We start from the raw sequence: 19,956 nt of genomic DNA, 5'->3' as shown, positions 1-19,956 counted from the left end.
CGATGGCACGCAGGGACGTATTTCCGCAAGCATGTCCGCATTCAATGAAGCCACCGAGGTCGCCGTCGCCGCTCGGCTGCAGGGGGCTGCCCCGGCGGAGCGCCACGCCGTCCTGCCTCCCCGAGGCCAAGCAAAATGGCGGCAAGTCTCGGCCCTGCCGGCGGCGGAGCGCTCGCCCCGCCCTCCCGCGCCTGGCCCAATGGAATGAATGGCCTATAAATAGCGGCCAATGGGGCGGCGGGTCGCGCTCTATATAAAAGAGGCGCGGCAGCAGTACCGCGGCTCCACTTCGGCTAGGGCAGCAGCGGGTCGCTGAGCGGGCGCGGAGGTCCTTGCTTTAGCTGCGGAGCCCTCGGTAAGTCCCGGGGCAGCCGAGCCTTCCTGCAGCTTTCAATAAGATTATTTTTTTAATTATTATTATTTTTCTGCTACGTGGGGTGGAGCCGGTCCGGCTGAGGAGGGGGAGCGGGGGTGCGGTGGGGGGGGGGGGCAGTGCGGGGCAGGGGCGCCCGGCGTGCAGCCGGAGCGGGGGACGGGGTGCAGGTGCTTACCAGGCTTGCCCCCAGCTGAAGCGGGCCCCGCTCTAAAACCAGATTAACCCGGTATTTAGCAGGGTAGTTACATATGCTCCCCCCAACCAGGTCCCCTGAGGGAGCCGTCTGTTGTGTAATGGCTTGTTGGATGCTTCCCACCCCTCCATTCCTAAGTCTGGGAGCAGCCGGGGCTCCGCGGGCGCGGAGGGCGCCGGGCGCTACCGCTGCTGGGGCCGAGGCGGGGCACCCCCAGCCCCGGCACGGCAGCGGCGGGAGGAGGCGCGACAGCACACCGAGGGCATCGCGGTGCCGCCCCGCTCACCTGCCACCCGGCCCGGGGTCCCCCCCCGGCCGCCCCCCCCGCCCCAGAGCCGCCGGCGGGGTCTGCCCGGCGCTACCGCGGCCGCTCCGTGCGACCTTGGGCGCGTCCCTTGATCCGGGCGGTGCCGCGGAGGAGCGGGGAGAGCCCCTGCCCTTGTGGCGGGGATGTTTAAGGACGGGGCAAGGCTGGTGGAGGTGAAGAACTTTTTTCTTTCCTCCTTCCTGGCTCATGTGGGAGGTGGTGTAGCAGCAGAGGTGTGAAAGGCACGGGTGGAACGACAGCCAAGGTGACCTTGCCTGGGTGCCTGGCTTTCCCCCGAACGGTGTGGAGGCCTGCGGAGCCCCCAGTGATAGGCTTCCCCTCTTTCTCCCCTAGTGACTGCGGTAGGGTCAGACATGCCCTTCTCAAACAGCCACAACCTCCTGAAGATGAAGTACTCTGCTGATGATGAGTTCCCTGACCTGAGTGTTCACAACAATCACATGGCCAAGGTGCTGACCCTGGACCTGTACAAGAAGCTGAGGGATAAACAGACTTCCAGTGGATTTACGCTGGATGATGTCATCCAGACTGGGGTAGACAACCCAGGTAATGGCTGGGGACCGTTAGATGTGCGTGACAATCTGTTCTCCCTCCTTCCTGGAAGTGCTTCTTGACAATGGCACCCAAAGCTCTTGAGCTGCTGAGAGGCAAATCTCATAAAGCATTGAGAGACGGCTCTGAATGTGTGACTGTGTAAAAAGAGGCCTGGTTCTATCAAGCCATGTTCTGTGCTGTGATCTGACATATCAATTCCCAGACGCTTCAATTATGTAACTGCTCTGCTAAATACTTTCAGTCTAAAAAAAAAAAAAGAGGGGGTAAAAAAAAAACCCAAACCAAATGCATTCTAATTATAACACAACCCGGGGGGGGGGGGAAATATAATGTTGGCTGTTCTGGTCTATTCCTATTCCAAACTGGTTATGTGATGTTCTGTAGCACTTCTATGAAAAAAGGGGGAGCAGACGTGTTTACATGTTAACATTACAGTATTTATTTTTACTCTAGCAATATCAAAATGGCCCAACTAAATAATCAGAGACTGCCTCCTGATGAGGAGTACCCGGACCTGAGCACCCACAACAACCACATGGCTAAAGTTCTAACCCTGGATTTATACAAGAAACTGAGAGACAGAGTCACGCCCAGTGGCTTCACCCTGGATGATGTCATTCAGACTGGGGTTGATAATCCTGGTAAAATGCGTTGAGAATATTCTGTGTGAGCCAGCTGAAGTAACTGGTGCTTTTGAATATGGTGACTTAAAACTAATCATGTGGAGGTGGTATTTGAGCATGCTACAGCAATGCAGCTCTGTAGCAGAAGGAACAAAAAGTGAAGCATGCTTGCTTACAGCAAAGCATGATTGTTTAGACATAGTTTTATCTGGTGGTCTAAATTAGCTAGTGAAGTTGGATGTGCTGTGCAGATCTGTCCTAAACAAAGCCTGACAAATGAGTGTGGTTTAATGGCAACAGCTGTGGGTTTCCATAGTACTGCGTTTGACTAACTGGATGAAGTGTAAAATGTAGGGTCTTTCCAGATCTTTTTATGTAAGAATGCATTTCTAAGTGACTAGACCTACCACTGGAGAACTTGCTTGGTTAGTGCTGTGCTGGAGTACAGCCAAACATCACCCAAACTTAGCTCTTCTGACTTTATTACCACTCCAGGCCATCCCTTCATAATGACAGTAGGATGCGTAGCCGGTGATGAAGAATCCTATGATGTGTTTAAAGAACTCTTTGATCCAGTTATTGAAGACAGGCATGGTGGCTACAAACCAACTGATGAGCATAAGACCGACCTGAATGCTGATAACCTGCAGGTACAAACTCTTCATCAATTACTGATGCCTACTGGTCTGAGGAGTGGGTAAAGTTGTTGACAGCTGCCTAAACTGATTGCTCAGGCTCTGGCCCCTTCACTTGCATGCGGCACAGATACATGGGCTGTGTGTCCAGTGCAATCGGGCTTGAGCTTGCTGCTGTAGGGTGTTAGCACCTGGATAGAACAGGGCAGCTGGCACCCAGGAGGAGCTTGCTCCGTGTGCTGCTGCTGCAACGTGGGCCATGAGCTGTAGGTTGTAGTAGTAAAGCTGAACAACACTGTCCTAGGAGTGAAGGACCGTCATAAACTTAACGGTTTCCACTATCTGATCTTTGACCTTAAATATCAGTTGGTGGTATCATACTATAGAATAGCCATTGTTATGGCTAGGAGTAGGGGGTTCTGCATATTTCATGGATTGCAAATGTTACTGTAGACTCTAGGAATTCCTAATGCCATGTTGATTGGCTAGGCGTAGCTTGTCTTGAAAATAAGAGACTCTAGATGACAGTAGTGAATAATTCTAATTTGCAAGAGTAAACACCTACCTGAAAAACAAGCACTTGCCTTGTGTTAATACCTCTAGATTGCAGATTGGAAGGGGTAACAGAAGCCCAGACCGTACTCTGAAGTGAACAGAAAACTAATGGTCAGGTGGTACCCCTGTTTTCTAGCACTACTTAGTTGCCTTAGCCTCAAAACAAGGGTTGTGTTACACAGATACTTGAGCTACTGCTGAAGAAAGTAGCCCTGGAGTAAGACACTGGCTTACAGACCAAGTAGTCAATATCAAAGTATAAGGTGCACACTGAAATGCATGGGAGCTATATGTGTTCAGAGTAGGTATCTTGGCAGCAGTGTTGTACTCACTGGTTTCCTAATTTTTAGGGAGGTGACGACCTGGATCCCAATTACGTGCTAAGTTCCCGTGTCAGAACGGGTAGAAGCATCCGTGGATTCTGTCTTCCCCCGCACTGTAGTCGAGGAGAGAGGCGGGCTATTGAAAAGCTCTCTGTTGAAGGTAAAGTGAGAACTTGGTGCCTTTGGGGAACTGAAGTCCTTTGCGCAAGCGCTGTTCTTTGCAGTTTGGAAATGGAGGCAGTTGGCAAAAGCTGCCTCCCTCAAGACTTGGTCTGAACATAGAGCCTTCCCTGAAAAAGGCTCATTACGTTACAGCTGCCTCAGCACTGCAGTTTGTAGCTGAGAGCAAGAGTGCATGTCAGAGGGAAGCTGGACTGCATTAAGTTGACCTTTGCTGATCTTGAAAGCTTCTTCATATGTGTGTGGGGAAAGAGGTTGGTTCATCATATTTCGAACCTGAAATGTAACAGGTATGTGGCAACTTCAGGGCTTGAGTCATGGTTGCAGTATTTTGTGGCTGTTTTTTAATTGACTTTCATTAATGTTCAGCTTAGAGGTGTAGTCTTGCTCCAAATGTGCAGTTGACTAGAGTGAGATTTAGTTTTCAGTGGAACTCCTCAGCTGCGGGGTTTTTTTTATTGCCTCCCAAATTCATCAAGTGAAAGGAAAGGATACACTCAAGGTGCAGTTCTGCGGACTTTATAGAGTGTAGTTCCAAAACCTGTCAAGGACTGTTAACTTGCCCTTGAGTAGAATAATACTGTTTGTTATATTCATGACCTTGATTCTCCTTGGAAGAAAGCACTCGACTTCTACAGTTAAGCAGCACTAATGATTCTATACTGCATGTAAGGGAACAAAGGCTACTTGTATAAGCCTGGAAGGTGCAGACAAATCATCTGATACTGCCTTAAGTTCTGTAATGCCACAAAGGCATTGCCGTTGCAGATGAAAGCAAGGGAGGAACCAAACCCAGCAGATCAGACATTGCTGTACTTTGTATGTGGTCTCTAAAGTGCTGGGAATGTCTAGCCCCTTTGGTCCCATCCTAAAAAGTGACTCTCTCTTTCAGCTCTGGGTAGTCTGGAAGGTGATCTCAAGGGGAAGTATTATGCTCTGAGGAACATGACTGATGCAGAGCAGCAGCAGCTGATTGATGATCACTTCTTGTTTGACAAGCCAGTTTCTCCTCTTCTGTTGGCATCTGGGATGGCACGAGATTGGCCTGATGCCAGAGGTATCTGGTAAGTATGTCTGGAAGTAAGGAATCATATGAAATGCCTGCAAAAAAATCTTGTAGTTTTGGCTTGTACTGTTGGGCAGAATGGCAGCTTTTGAATTCATATTATTGAATCTAATGAGAAACTTGTGTGATATCCTCTGGGGAAGTTGCATCTAAACCAGCATAACTTGGACAAGTGTTACCATGCACCACATAGGGCTGGTAGGAGGATCAAGCCAGTTTGGCTAGCCTGTAACCAGAGGCTACCCATCCAGCACAGGTTAGCGAAGCACCAGACAATAATTGAATCAGCTTATGAAAGTAGATCACTTCTGAAGGACTAGTTGTGCCACTACATTCAGCTCTTGTCTTGGGAGCTTAATGTAACCTGAAAAAAAAAAAACCCAAACCAAAAGAACCCACCAAAACAAAAAATAAAAACCCACACACAACGCTACAACACTGGCTTAGCTCAAGCTGGATACTGGATGCATAGCTGTTCCCTTGTAGTCTCATCACTTCTGCTTGCAGAAACTCGCTGATGCTGGACTAGTATGGCTTCACCTGTACTAGTGATAAGATTTTCACCCCCTGCCCTCGGAGACTAGGTGACATGAGTTGACTGATGCAGACATGTGGAATAGAAGGATTCTGCTTGTCAGATGTAGGTCTCCTGTATAAAACGCTGCATCTCAGGAGCTTCTGTAGCATATTTAACTTGCTCCCTTGTAAGCTAAGGGCTAGGTTTTTATCAGCTGGTATCTTATTACTGCAGCTGCTTCAATACAGCCCAGAGGAAGCATGCTTTGTTTCTGTAGGTCACCTTTAAGATTGCATCATTTACCTGCAGATTGCCAGCACTAGATAGCGCTGTCATATGAGCATGACTAATCTACAGGCTTGAAGTGTAAAGTCTCGGTGTTGCCTGCATAAATAACTTTCCCCAGGTACTGGTTAATTTTTGATCCTAATCAAGCTGAGAAATTATCAGCATGACAAATATTGGTGATAGTACTTGCTGCCAGCTGCAAGCTAGGACAAGAGGGGCTCATTGGTGTTCAGAGATTTTTACAGCATCTCTGAAAAGCCTGATTGATCTAAAATTAATAGTGAAAACTCAACTTAGTTCTCTAAGGTACAATGTATGGTTTAACAAAATCTGACAAAATTCTGATAAAAGGCTTTGCTGTACGTTGTCAGCTTGGTGTCATTATGAACATCACTGTACAGGGCTGCTTTGAAGTCTGTACCAATCACTCTTCTGCAAACTCTGTCAAACAGATGAAATCTCTTAAATTGGTAAACTTGGGCCACAAGTGAGCTAGGGGGATGACTGGATTTTACAGTTCAATGCTGTAAGGCTGGCTAATGTCATGTTATTACTACTTCTGACCTGTTTAGATGCAGGCCAATTCAAACTACCGCTTGAAAAGAGCAAGGTAGAGACTACTAGTTGAACTCTATTAGGTCCTGTGTGGACAAAAGAAGTAAGATTAATTGCTTTGAAGAAGCAACTAAGCGAGCCTCTTGAAATAAAAGCTTCAGTGATGAGTAATTTGGTGCTATTACAGTTATCTTGAAAATGTCAGGTGGGACAGACAGCAAGCTGTGTATCTTGTCTCCTAGGCACAATGATAACAAGACTTTCCTTGTCTGGATCAATGAGGAGGATCACCTTAGAGTTATTTCCATGCAGAAAGGTGGCAACATGAAGGAAGTATTTACCCGCTTCTGTACTGGGCTAACACAGGTAAATCAATATTGCCTGAGCTGTAGGTTCACATGGCACATATTTCTCTGGTTAGAGCTGAGAATGCAAACTTTCATGACCCTCTGGAGTCCTGCATAGTGGAGCTTCATAGCCTGGGTCTCTGGGAATACTCTGATGAGGTCCAGAGCTTGTGAAGGTTCTGAAACAGCTATACTGGCAAAACATTGTGGCTGTGAAATCTAGAAAAATCCTCTGATGTGGCACCCTTATCCAAGAGTCTAAACTGTACTTAAAGGATTTCTGCATGGTTCTATAAATCAAGCACTGTGATACCCTGGGTGGGAGGAGAAGTTGCTCAAATGTAGATGGGCAAAGCTGGACTGAAGTTTCTAGGTTGAATGCTTTTCCTCACCTTCTAGTCTTGATATGAACTTGAGCCTTACCAGCCCCTTCCTTAATCCTAATGGACGTGCCAGCTCGACATGTACTAAATCAAGCTTCCCAACAGATAGTGACTTCATATTTTGTAGTGTAGCTTAATCTTGCTCCTAGCAGTCAGACAGGCTAAATTTAAGGCCTTAAAAGCCCCTTGTTAGTGGCCCTTTTTTCCTAAAGGGAGGGGACTTATGTGACTGACTTAAATAGCTGTTCAAACTGTTGTGCCTGTTGCTACGTAACTGAAGCTGTAAATGAGTACTAATGGATGACCTACATCCTTCAGGCAGAGAACAATCTCTAAACATCCATTCTCTCTATTTATAGATAGAAACTCTCTTCAAGTCTAAAAACTATGAGTTCATGTGGAATCCACACTTGGGCTACATCCTGACCTGCCCATCCAACCTTGGAACAGGGCTCCGTGCTGGTGTGCACATCAAGCTACCAAACCTTGGGAAGCATGAGAAGTTTGGAGAAGTCCTCAAGAGGCTTCGGCTGCAGAAACGAGGCACAGGTGACAGATGATACAGTGATGCCCTAGTCAGCCTGCCCTAAGACACCAGCAGATGCCTGGCTATAGCCAGAGCCATGTCTGGTTCACATGGTGCAGAGCCTGTCAGACCATCCCAAGGGTACCCTTGTAAAGCACATGGAAAGAACCAAGCCTTAAAATCATATCCTGGAGGAGCTGAGGATGCCAGTGCTCTGCTTATACCTTACTGTATCTGGCTATCTACATGTGTCCTATGTGGTATTTTGAGTGCCAGATAAGGTAGACCTGGTGGCAGCTGTCCCATCCCTGCTTACAACAGGAAATCCTGATTCAGCTTCTGGCTAGAAAATAGCTACAGCAGGTGCTTCTGACCATGGGTTAGATTGCTCATGGGTTAAAAGAATAAAGAGCTGGCCTAAAGCCATCCTCAGTAGCTCGTGTTGGCAACCACGTGCAGCTTTATCTCCCTACATGTAGGAGGAGGCAGCAGTGGCAACTTGTAGAGAATTGTCTTGCTGTGTTCCCACCTCAGGCTAGTGAGGGAAGAAAGGTAGGCTGACCTGCTCCAGCAGTGGTCAATGTACTAACTAAATCTCTTGCTCCAGGTGGTGTGGACACAGCTGCTGTTGGAGGAGTGTTTGATGTCTCCAATGCTGATCGTCTTGGCTTCTCAGAGGTGGAGCTGGTGCAGATGGTGGTGGATGGTGTGAAGCTGCTCATTGAAATGGAAAAACGCCTTGAAAAAGGCCAGTCCATTGATGACCTCATACCAGCTCAGAAATAAAGCACTTTATTCTCATGCTTCCTAACTTATTGGATGAATAATAAAATGTCACTCCAATTCAAGCCCCTGGGGTCAGAGCCCACTTAGTTACACTGTAGAGAAGTCTTCCATCCATCTGTGTTAGAGTTTATTTTTTTGATGGCTGAGATGTTGCTGAAAATGAAATAAACTATTGTTTTGGCCTGAGATGTCTTAGATGTGTTAACTGAATGTCTTTGAGATTTAAGTGACTTGAGTTTTTTTTTCTTCGTTATGCTAGAAGTGGTAGTGGACAAAACCAACCCATCTTCCTGCCTGTGCTGCTGTAGCCTGCTTGAGTTTGTGTGGTTAAAGCAGTGTCAAAAGTGAACCTTTAACTTGATTGCAGTTGCTGTAAACCTGAGAAGTAGTGTTAAATATGAGTCACTGCACACATGCCCTACCTGCAAGGCTTTGACTTGTGCATCTGCTCATGGCAACTGTAAACTGTCATTATCCTGACTACAGCAAACCAGGCTGACTCCTGTACAGGGAGGGGAGACAGATCTGGGTACAAAGGATGACTGTTCTCAGATGGGTCCTCCTGGGGCTGCAGGGCAATGCTCTGAGGTTAGATTTCTGCCCATAATAATACTGACACTGAGCTAGTTTGTGTGGAGAAGATCACATCTTTAATCTGGAGATGTGTAGCTAGTTGGTGTAAACAACTAATTGCTCTTCTGGGGGTAAGGAGTGAGGTGAAACCAATTAAATCCATGCTTCTCTCTAAGCGGGTTTCAGCTCAGCCAGGGAAGAGATGAGGGCTGTAAGCTGCCAGTTACAGGAAAATACCAGATAACGAGCTTTCTTCAGCTGGCCCTTGGCCCATGTACCAGTTGTCCTGTGAACCTGAAAAGAAGCAGTGTAGTCAATTAAAACATGCAAAGTAGTTAGGGTTTTTTTCCACACTGGGTCTGGCTTGCAAGCTCAAGCTGTTCTCTGGGTGTGAGCTTACGGGGTTGTATCAAGCAGGTCTGTTCTCCAGAACGGCTGTAGTCAGCGTACACGTGTGTTTGCTGTATGGAAGCATTACGTTATTAACCTACAAGAGCAATGTTTTCCAGAAATACTGATAGCTAGGAACATCAGACCCTTAGTAACAACACCTTCTGCAGCCCATGCAACCTGGGAAACAGCACCTGGTCAACAGCTCTACCCGCTGCTAAAACCTGGCTTTTATGGAGGGAGCACAATGAGAGGCTGATACATAGCTTCACAGCGTGTAGCTTTATATAGGTTTGAGCAGATAACTGAAGCTTTCTTTTGTAGAGGCTGTGATATTTCTAAGGCTGTGATTGCAGGCTGTCACTTAGCTGAAGTGATGATTCTAGTTGGGGTAAGCTAATTAAATTTTGGAGAGGGAAAAGCTGAGTGAACATCTCCAATCAGATTTATTTTTTTTAATGTAGCTTTCTATATGATTCAGATTTAACTGGGTGGGAGAGAGGAGATCACATGTAAGAGTTTTGTTCTGTGCTGAATGATGTTCCTGTACTTGAGTTAATCAGCACAGGGATTTTTCTGTGTGAGGCTTGTGAGAGCAGGGAAGGGAAAACGGTGCAAGAGGCAACCGGTTGGTTCTGTATATTCTTTAGATCCCCCTTGCTGTGCTTTGTGTCACTGTTCACAGACGCTTGGCAAATAGCTGGTGCTGCATCTTGTAATCAGAGAATGTTCATTTAGTGGTGCCTTTCCTCAACACGGCGTCATTACTGCACTCACAGCAATTAATGGAAGGAGATTCCTGAAAACTTACCTATTTTTTTGAGCTAAATCAGCTGAACTAATAAAAACATCTCTTTCCCTATGCATCTTGTTTCTCCTGTGTACTTAGCACATCAGAGCTACATCTGTGTTGTTTTAGCCCCTGGGTCCCTGCAGTCTGAGGCAGGACCTGCAGCTGGCCAAAAAATTACGGTCAAAGCAGCAAGCTAGTCTTTAATGCTTGCATCCATCTAGAAAATATTTCTTTTTAATTGGTTTCCCTTCCCAGCCACCACCTTTGCTATGTTCCCTCCTGTTGCTGCCACAAGGAATAACACGACTGTGCTTTTGCTTCAGCTTGTACAAGGCAATTGAAAATATTTCAGAGAATGAACCTGTCACGGCAAAAGACTGGACACAGCCACCTACCCCAGCTGGGACTTGTTAAAAACCTGTGATCAAGAGAGAAATTAAACCTCCGATCCGCTTGCCTCAAAAGCTTTGGTTTGATTCTCAGCGTTACTTACCGTCGCGCCCTGGGCACCGCAGGTCACTCAGATACTGCGGCCATACGAGGTAGCTTGCATGGACCAGCTGCTCGCTCATGGCTTGGGCGCCTGAGGTGGTGCTGGGCAATGGCGAGCCGCCGTGGCTCCGGGGTGCCTCAGCCTTAAACTGAAGGGACGACCCGGAGGCCATCAGCCGCTGCTGTGCTTTATACGGGGGCACGGCAATTAGCCTTGCCAGCAGAGCCACCCGTGTCACGTAGCTTCTGGGAAGGATGTGGGAGCTGGCACGGCCGGAGGAGCCTTCTGGGTGGGTGACTTCATGTGCTGCATCACACCCAGTGGTGACGGTGCTGCTGCCCGGGCCAGGAGCGGTGCATGGGCTCCTCCATCGGCCGAGGGTGCTGACGATGGGTGCAGGCTGTGGGAGGAGAGAGGTCAGGAAGCCCTTCAGGCCAAGTGGAGTGTGTTGCATCTCTGGGCTTTCCAGCGACATTTCAGCCTCTACATTTCAGTCACACAGAGGTTCAGGAGCTATGATGGCCGCTGCTTGGGCAGGGAGAGCAGCCGAGCTCCGCCGGCCATATGTGGGCCTTGTGGTGGTGGCCACCTCTGCGCACCCTGCCTCCACAGCCGCCATGCTGTTCCCCGGCTGCCGGCTTGTCACTCAAAACACGCTCTGTCCTTATAACATTTTCAAGGGGAATTTCTTTTTGTCTTTTTGCTCTGAACATTTCCGCTTTCCTCCGGGGAGCAGCCACCTGGCCCCAGCCTGCATGCGATGCCTGTGCGGGGCCATGCCCGTGCCAGCAGCACCCAGCCAGCCCGGTCCCCTTCCCTTGTGGCACAGGCATCGCCCTGCTTGCTGGGACCCTGGTGTCCTTAGTCAAGAAACCAAGATTCTTGTGAAACCTTTTGGCTCTCACATTACACTTAACCAGCAACAGACTGCCTGTAAATGCTCCTCGTTCCACTTCCGTGCTATCTGCTGGGAAATTATTCATGGTCTTTCACCCGCTTGCAGACTAAGCCACACAAAGGCTGGTGGTAAGCCCAGCGTTATGGCGCGGACCCTGGGTACCCCGCCACGCCGTGGGAAACTCCCCGGCCTGAGTGAAGTGGTCAGGCTCCCCATACACCCCCTTGCACCCCCAGCCAGGCAAGAGGACGGGGCAGCTGCTTCCCGAGGAGGTCTGGGTGCACCAGGGAGGCTCCTGCTTCCCAGGATGATGTGGCCAAACCCTGCGATTCCTCTCTCATGAAAACAAAGTGTGGAGCAAAGTGGCTTTGCCTGCTGGCTGCCCGGTGAGAGTGCTGCCTGGGGCGTGGGAGGCTGCTGCTCCAGTCCTGCTGTCCACCGGGGATCCTCACCTCGCTCCGCTCGGCTCGGCCCAGGGCAGGGCAATGCCGTCCACCGGCTTTCCACCTTGCCTACCACAATTCATCCATCACTAGGCCAAGAAGAAAAAGGAAGGTGCTATTGCCTAATGTCTCCGGCACCTATCTGGGAGGGAGGAGGTTTAGGCTCCAGCCTGTCCTCAGGTGAACATTACCATATTTTTTGCGCAACATGAAATAGCTTGAGCAGGAGAGTTTGAGTGATTTTTTTTTTTGGTTTTTTTTTGGTGTTGTTTGTTTTTGCTCCACCCACCCACCCACACACAAAAACTGCGGTAGCGTGGTGGGCGGGCATGCTTCGGAGAAGGCAGACGGCATCACAGCCTTTTCATCTCCTGTTTGCTTTGTTTTTTCCCCTGGGGAAGCAGCCTGCCAGCAGGCTCCTTTGGCTGCTCCACGTTTCTCCGGCTAGTCTGCCTTCCCACCTCCCCTAAAAAAATCATAGTTACAAAGCTGGAAATAGCCCGGGTGACCGCCTGGCCCAGCCCTCCACCTCTGTCAGATTTTATTTGTCCGTCCCTCCCAGCGAAGGGGGAGCCAAGCCCAGTGATGGAGGAGGACACCCCACAGCCCGAGATGCTTAGATGAGAGGTTAATCAGGACCAGTTCTCTTGCATCGCTTGCCCCTTTCCCACTGGTTTTAATGCGTTAGGATCTATTTTCTTACACAGAAATTACACTCCTGATCAGCTCCGTTCCAAGCCATGGCCTGCTTGCCCTGCGTTCCTGGCCCCACGGCACCTCTGCCTCATGGGCTGCGAGCTGCTGGCCACCACATGGGAAAACTGGTGGTCAGGGGTGTCCTTGCGCTGCAGAAGCATTCATAGGTGAAGGCACTGGGTTTCCCCTGCCTTTTGAAAAACCATCTCTTTTTTTTGTCCTGTCCTCCTGCACGGAGCCAGGTTGAGTGTGCCAGGTGAGAAGCTGTATCTAGTACACCCACAGCGTGGGTCTAGTAATTCAGTTGGCAGCATGGGCTCCCACTGGGATCGACAATTAACGGGGAAAATCTGCATTACCAGACAGGGTAAAAATAAAGAGAGATGCATCCAAACCTACAAAAGATTTTTGTTTTCCTCCCCCAGACAGTAAGTAAGACTATGAGAAACCATATAATACATATACATGTGTATATTTATATATAATGTTTGGTTTTATATATAAAAGTGTGTGTGTGTGTGTGTGTATGAATACAAACTTTCAAAGGGCAAAATGTCTCATGCTCAACACCTGACAAAATGGATAGAAAGGGTAACACTTAGAAAAATGTGAATGTTGAGGTTTTTAATGAATGTCAAAAGCTTTAGCTAAAAATATGGAATGGGCAACCCCAAGCTTTCTATGGTGCAATTACAGAATAAAACCAGAATTGAAGATTAATTTGACAGGCGCATGTGCAAGCCCCAGATCTATGTAAAGACCTCGGTTTCTCACTGTGTTTAGTTCTGTCCAATTGCTCTTTCCACATCCATTATTGATGACTAGAGAGTAAAACAGAATAACCTGTGCTGAGGAGACCTTGGAAGTGTCAGCTTATAATTTTGCAGTGACTTATCATGATGGTGTTTTATGGTAGTACTCGAGCACAGCAAAGCTTTCCTGGATTACTTGGGAATGAGTGACACTGGAAAATAAGTGAATTAACTCAACTAAACCAGCATGTTCTTTAGCCTGGTCGGGCAGAGCAGTTAGTGCATACATTGGGGACAGGGGTTTTTGCGTGTAAATAGTGGCTGTTTGCAGTTCAAATGCTGCTGCACGTTCAAAGCACAGTGAAACTGGAGGGAAGACCAAGAGCAGGTTCAGTGCTGGTGCCAGCCCTGCCCATGGGAACCGACGGAGGTTGTGCACCAGCTTCAGCACAGAGGGGATTTCTCCTGCTTCGCTGCCCCAGCTGGCCAGGGACAAGCTGGAAGTGACCACAACAGTGAGACACAAATGAGATGGCTTTAGGGCACTGGGTGGTGAAGTCATCTTGGGCAGGAAAGCTGGTGTTTCAGTAAGCGTGGGCCAGGCTGTGTCCTTGCTGCCTGCCTGCAGAAACTGGCTGGTCTCCCTCCACGGCTGTGGTGAAATGCCCTGAATCATCACTACTCACCGCTCAGGCTGCTGATGTTCCCGGGCTGCTGGGCAGAGCACGCCTGCCATTGCCGGGAAGCCAGCAGAGCCGTCCTGTGCTGTGCTGGTGGTGCCAAACCAGAGGGCCATGCCAAGAGTGAGTGACTGAACATGTCCAGGTGGGCATGAGAGGCGAGAACTCCAGTGGGAATGGACACCAGGAGGTCTGTGGGACCATGCTGCTCCATGAGTGGGCTATCTTCAGCAAAGGGCATCAGGATACCATCGGATCGGATCGCTGCCGTAACAGCCTCCGAGTTGGGACTTGTCTGGGGAGAGACGGCTCCAGGGATACCCGTGGGAACTTCTCTCATGCACAAGAAGAGGATTGCAATGGACGGGAGTATTCCAGGCCCCCAGAGCGTCAGCTCCTTGCCATGGAAGAGTGATGAATGGCTGGGTTTTTTTATAAGTCATTGTTTTAAGGCAAAGCATCGCTGAGCATCTTGAGGATGCTCTTTCCTCAGGAGCTGGAATAATGGAATAAATTCCTTACTCCCTTCCCTCTGCCTCTGGGATGTGGCCTCTGCCCGGCCAAGGGGACACACTGATGCCAGCACCGCTTCCTTTCCTCTGTCTAGTGGGTGGCACGGGGTGCTCTTTGCTCCCATGGAAGGGTGATTGGTGGGGCCCCAGCAGTGCCCCCAAACTTGCATCTACCTAGAGGGTGGAAAGGACCATGAGAAACCAACAGCTCAGCTACTCCCACTGCTGAAAGCCTCAGGAGAGGCTTGAGTATTTCTTACAGCTGTCCTGGAGGCCAGAGGAAAGCAGAGGAGGGAATGCAAGGCCAGGCATGCACGAATGCATGTGCAAGTGCTTCCATGTACCCATCTGCCCCTGGCACTCAGCCTCAGAGTCCACCGGGTGCTCTGGGCACGTCCCCATTCTGCCTGTGGCTCTCTGGAGGCTGATCCCCAGCCTGCACTGGCTCTCACAGCATCCCAGAAGGTCCATCCTTCACCTCTATCAAACCCTTGTGACGCTTCATCCCAGAAGCAGGAGGTAAGTGCTGGGGAAGTGTACGCTTCCCCGCCGCAGTGATGTCCCAAAGGGCCGTGTCCTGGCAGTGTCCCTGGCCACCGGTGACCATACAGACCATTTCTCACTGCAAGGCACCTCCTGATTGCATTAACGTGGAAGAGAGTCAGGTTGATAGCATCTTGGAGGTGAGAAAGTAGGGGTTGCACCAGCTGGCTCTCCGCAGGGCTGTGTGAGAAGCACCTACTGCAGCAGCTGGTGTGTATCGCACCTTGCATCTGAGCATCAGCCAACCTTGTGCAACAGCTGAACTGCCCACTAGTTATCTTACCAAAGCGCTCGCTCTGACTTACTCATTCTGTGGGGTGCTATGAAGTGGGGCAGGGCTGAGGGCTTATCTAGGCAAAAGGCTGAGCTAACCTCACAGCCAGCGAGCGGGGGACAGACCAATAGAGTTGTAAGCTTTATTTTCTGTGACTTGGTGGTTTGGCTTTTTTTGGAGCTCTTTTTTTTTTTTTTTGGTGGTTTTCATTTTCAGTGAGCCCTGTGGTTTGCAAAGAGACTTGTCAGCAGGGTGGAGACTGTGCAGCTTAACACGGGGGGAGCTGCCTGCTTCGGTTTGCAGGCAACAGCCTGTGTCACTGCTGAGCCAGAACAAGGTGATGAGGACAACAAGGGGACAGAGAAGGTCTGTCTCCACTGGACCTGCCACTTGCTGCTGTGGGGCAGCACCCCTCAGCATGGGGGCTGGTTTCCAAGTATGTCAGAGGGGAAGGATCCCTGAGGCAGCACAGAGCTCTGCCTTGGTGCCTGTGCCTCACTTCCCAGCTGAAACACAAATTTTGGATAAAACCAGGCCCCAGTCCCAGTGGGGAATTGTCAGTCTGGCCCCAGCAGCTGCCCCTAGAGCATCCAGCCTCTTCCCCACCCAGCAGTCGCAGATGCTTGGCAGCATTTCATCCCGGTGGTTACTTGTGTCCTCACACAGGCAACAGGATTGCATGTTTCGGGATCTAGCCCTGGGCTGCTACCCAATGCTGAGAGATGCCACGTCCCACTCCTTTCCTGGGGGGACCAGGATGTCTCCAGGGGCTGAGCACCCCTCCCTGCAGCCCCTTCCTGCTCCCCTCGAAATGCCTTTGCATTGATTTGGGTGGTCCTGATGCCTGGACATGACAGCCCTGAAGGCATGGCTGGGAAGACCCTTGCACGTAGGTTAAAAGACAGTTTTAAAAGCAGACAAAAGTTCTATTTTGTTTTTCCTCACAAGGAATAAGAGGCCCTTGAGCAGTATTTATGAGCAATGACACCAAGCGGAGGGTCACCTGGAGCCCCTGAAGAGCTATAAGACAGCAGATGGCCAGTGTATCTTTTCCAAATACTTTTATATAATCACCGTCAAAGCCAGCAATGGCATGTCTTTGTGGTTAGTCTATGTGCCCTTTCAGCCTTTACTTTCCTGTGTACCTGTACACCATCCATCTTTTTTGAGATCATTTCCATTTCGCTTGCCATTGATGTGGCCACATTGGGATTTTTCATTCAACTTAGTTCAAGAGTGAAGCCTCCATCAAGAACAAGAACTCTAGAGAGACATCATCTCATATAGGAGTTGTTTAAATGCCCGGCTGATGGGCCTTTCGGCTCAGTTTATTCACCTTTGGCTAAAGCCAGCCTTGAGCGAGATTACACAGATTACCTAAAAGGGATTTGGAATAAACACATCGAAAAAGATATAGAGAAACAGTGAAATACATTTATAAATGCAAGAGCTATTGGAGGCTGAATGGGCATAGGAACAGTTACTAAAAAGACTCGCAAAACTAGGAAGCAAGGCAAAAATTTTTAAGATACTAAGAAACATCTCCACATGGGTACCTGTGAGGGGGGAAACACTTTGTTGTTTGCCAGTTCTCTTAGTCCCATGACACTTTCAAACACAAACATCCACCATTAAACCCTTATTAATCCTCCCTTCTGTTTTCTGTGCGGGTCATTTCGCATTACTTAATACTGAGCTGAGGGGAAAACCTAATAAGACAACCACTAATCTTTGAACTTGGCACATAATTCTCTGTTTGCTGTTTCTCAGCGTGTTCTTTCTTGTCGTTCCACCCCACTGAGAAAAGCCCTGGCGTGCCAGCAGGGGTACCTGTGGGCAGCAGCAGCCAGCTGCCGGCAGCGGCCAGCCTGTGCTCCCACCGGGACACGGTGGCTGTGGCCGAGGGGCTGCAGTTTCCAAACGAGCTGTTGTGGGAGATATTTTGGGACCTGGAAATGAGCCTCTCGGGAAAGGTAACTGGTGGTGAGAGACTATTATCAAGCTGCACTAAGACTGTGGGATCCTTGGAAAATAAGACAAGAAAATTAAAGACTTATATATTTATTTTAAGCAATGGCACTTACACTCTGCGTGAAGCGTGCAGCTTAATCATATTTTAGAAACAGCTAAAAGCTTGGCAGTATTTTCTTTCCTTTCGAAAGCAGAAAAGCCTCCTGCCACCCCTCAGGCAAGGGAACACAATGCTACGCTGGCAGAAGGAAACCTCCAGGGCTGGGCTTTGGGGGCTCCAACAACAGTGAAACCCCAGACTCTGATATGGAAAAGGAAACAGGATCACTCCTTCAGCTTACTCCGGGTTTGTGCTAACACTACTTTGCACTTGTACGATGTTGCATTTAGCAAAGCATCATGCAGGCTTTTATCATTAGCCCCATTTTACAGCATGGAGGAAGCAGCTTTGCTGAGGCTGGGGACAGGGTGGCCAAGGTGGCTCTTGGACATAGCCCTCTGCCTTCCCACTCACCCTCCCCAGAGATGAGGGTTAGCCTGGTCACTCTTCTTCTCCAAATGGAATATAGGAAGAAAAAAAACCCCTGGTTTGAGGTGGTGATTCCTCCCTTAGCTGAGTTCTCTCTCACATACAAACTCACTCACTGCCCTGAGCAAGGATTTCAACCAAGTATTTTTGTCCCAGCTAGCTGGATTGTATTTATGCCCCTTTTAGTCTGTTCCTTCCTCAAGATTAAAGAAACCACCACAACAACAAAAGTAAAAATAAAGTACAAAGGTCTCAAGAGCTCAACCTTTCCTCTCCCTGCTGCCTGTCCTGCACAAACAGAAAATTCCTGCAGAATTTCTCTTGGGAATGGAAAAGGCTGTAAAAAGCACGTTAATGGAGGTAAAGATTCCAATGGTCCACTTGCAGCCGGAGACCCTGCTCCCCCCTACGGGTCACCTCCCACCAGTGTGGGGAGGGCACCAAAGGGGACATCACCTTCCAACCCAGCTCAGGGCAGACCCTTGTGCCAACCCAGCCTCTGGCAGCAATAAACCCCTGCAGCAGATGTGGCCAACTCCTGGTCCTCAGCCCCACAACTCCTTGTGCCAAGCTTTGCCCCCCAAGTTTTGGCCAATTTGGAGTGTGGGCCGCCTTGTGCCCTACGCCCTGGGATGCAGGATGGGTCTGTGCCACCCCAGGTAGGCTCGGAGGGCTTGTGGGGCAGCAGGAGGCATTGCAGAGAGCAGGGACCACAGCGAGGGTCCACCTGAAGGAGCCCAAACAAGGAAAGGGGGTAAAAGCAGGGAAGAGCCAGGGAGAAATCTCCTTGCAGGGTAAAACCAGGGCTGGGAAGCCTGGCAGGCTGCATTCCCTTGTTCTCATGGAAACAGGAGCGATGCCCTCCAGCTTGGCTGTTTTCTTAGTTTATTTTTAAGGGCGGCTCCTGTTTATGTTGGCGAGCGTTTCAGCAGCCCCCTTCCTGGGGGCTCCCCCCGGCAGGACCCCTGGGTGGCCTTCGAGGAGCAAGGCAATGGGGCGGCATAGGAGGGAGGGTGCCCCTGCGCTGGGCAAGCGCTATCTAATCAGGGTGATGGCCGGAGCCCCATGAATGGCAGCGCTGGCAAGCCCCAGCCCGCGCGCCGAGGAGGTTCTGACGAGATGGTATTAACTCCTGTATCTGTTGCAGGTCTAAGTCACACTCGGCAGAGGCCAGGAGTGAGAGCTGGTGTCTTCTGACTTCCCCTCTGTGCTGAGCAGGCAAGGAATCTTCTAAAAAAACCTCCCTTGGCCCAACCGCAGGAAATAGCCGCTTTTCGAGTAGTCGGGTTGAGCAAGAGACTTCCAAATCAGGGCATCTCGGTCCCCCCACAGCCTTGCACCACCTGCGCGTGAGCTCTGAATGGGGAAAGCTCTTTTCTCCCTGTGCTAGAAACAGGTGCCTGTCTGTTCTATTAAAGGATATTGTTTAATCTCCAGCTGGGCTGATGTTCATGCAAGCTGGAAGCTGCAGCCCAGCAGAAATCCTTGGCAAATATCATTGGGACCTCAGGTCTGTTTCGGGATGCTCGTGTTTTTGTGAAGGGTGCAGCTCTGAAATGCAGCAGGGTGTTGCTGCAGAGCTGATGGGTCCTGGGGACTGAGCCCCCCTCCCAGTGCTTGGGTGGTGCTTCCACGGGGCAGCCCCCCACAGGTGGGGGCTTTCAAGCTCAGGAAAGGGGGACATGGCAGCAGCCCCTTGAGGTCCTGCTGGACAGCCTCCACCACGGAGGATGGACAGGTCAAGTGAGCACCCACCAGACACAAGGAGCTGGCAGCAGGGGACTGTGCTGCTTGCAGTGAGCAGGGTCACAGCACACAAGTGCACCTACCACCGGGAACCCCAGCAGCCGGCTGGATTTGGGCTAGGCTCAGGGACACTTAGCCTAGCAGGTGGTGAAGGCTGCCACCACCATTAGCCATGACCGAATGCTGCCAGCAGGCCAGGCACAGCCCTCTGTCCAGGATTTGGTTACTTCCAACGCCATTGTCCTCCAAACCCAGGCGGAGTCCACAGCAGTGGTGTGCAGAGGGGTCTCCACTCACCTTTGGAGCTGTATTTCCAGGCCATCCATCTGCAGGCGACAAACCCAGGGCTACCACAGGTTGCTGTGGTTTGGGGCTGACCTGTTTTAAACCACAGATTGTCCTTAGCATCACTTCAGAGCTGACCACG

General features: G+C 49.9%; 1 protein-coding gene across 2 annotated transcripts; it reads left to right on the top strand.

Annotated features, from left to right (window-relative positions):
• The first annotated feature begins 217 nt into the window (after positions 1-217).
• On the top strand, positions 218-8,424 carry CKB (creatine kinase B). 2 transcript variants are annotated; one of them, XM_056345442.1, is made up of 8 exons: positions 218-355; positions 1,231-1,443; positions 2,571-2,725; positions 3,616-3,748; positions 4,661-4,832; positions 6,437-6,560; positions 7,284-7,473; positions 8,058-8,424. In XM_056345442.1, exons 2-8 carry the CDS (start codon positions 1,251-1,253, stop codon positions 8,234-8,236), a joined length of 1,146 nt encoding a protein of 381 aa, XP_056201417.1. In that variant the 5' UTR covers positions 218-355; positions 1,231-1,250; the 3' UTR covers positions 8,237-8,424. The 2 variants fall into 2 exon arrangements, with proteins under 2 accessions (XP_056201417.1, XP_056201418.1); XM_056345443.1 differs by lacking the exon at positions 1,231-1,443 and adding an exon at positions 1,906-2,093 and having other exon boundaries at positions 224-355.
• The last annotated feature ends 11,532 nt before the right edge of the window (positions 8,425-19,956 follow it).

Source organism: Falco biarmicus, chromosome 7 (genome assembly GCF_023638135.1).
Source record: "Falco biarmicus isolate bFalBia1 chromosome 7, bFalBia1.pri, whole genome shotgun sequence".
NCBI classification, from domain to species: Eukaryota; Metazoa; Chordata; class Aves; order Falconiformes; family Falconidae; genus Falco; species Falco biarmicus.
This window is presented reverse-complemented; position numbering and strand designations above follow the sequence as displayed.

Coding starts and splice junctions, on each gene's coding strand:
- CKB (XM_056345442.1), top strand. CDS start 1,251: ATGCCCTTCTCAAACAGCCACAACCTCCTGAAGATGAAGTACTCTGCT. Junction 2,726..3,615: donor TGAATGCTGATAACCTGCAG/GTACAAACTCTT, acceptor CCTAATTTTTAG/GGAGGTGACGACCTGGATCC. Junction 3,749..4,660: donor TGAAAAGCTCTCTGTTGAAG/GTAAAGTGAGAA, acceptor TCTCTCTTTCAG/CTCTGGGTAGTCTGGAAGGT.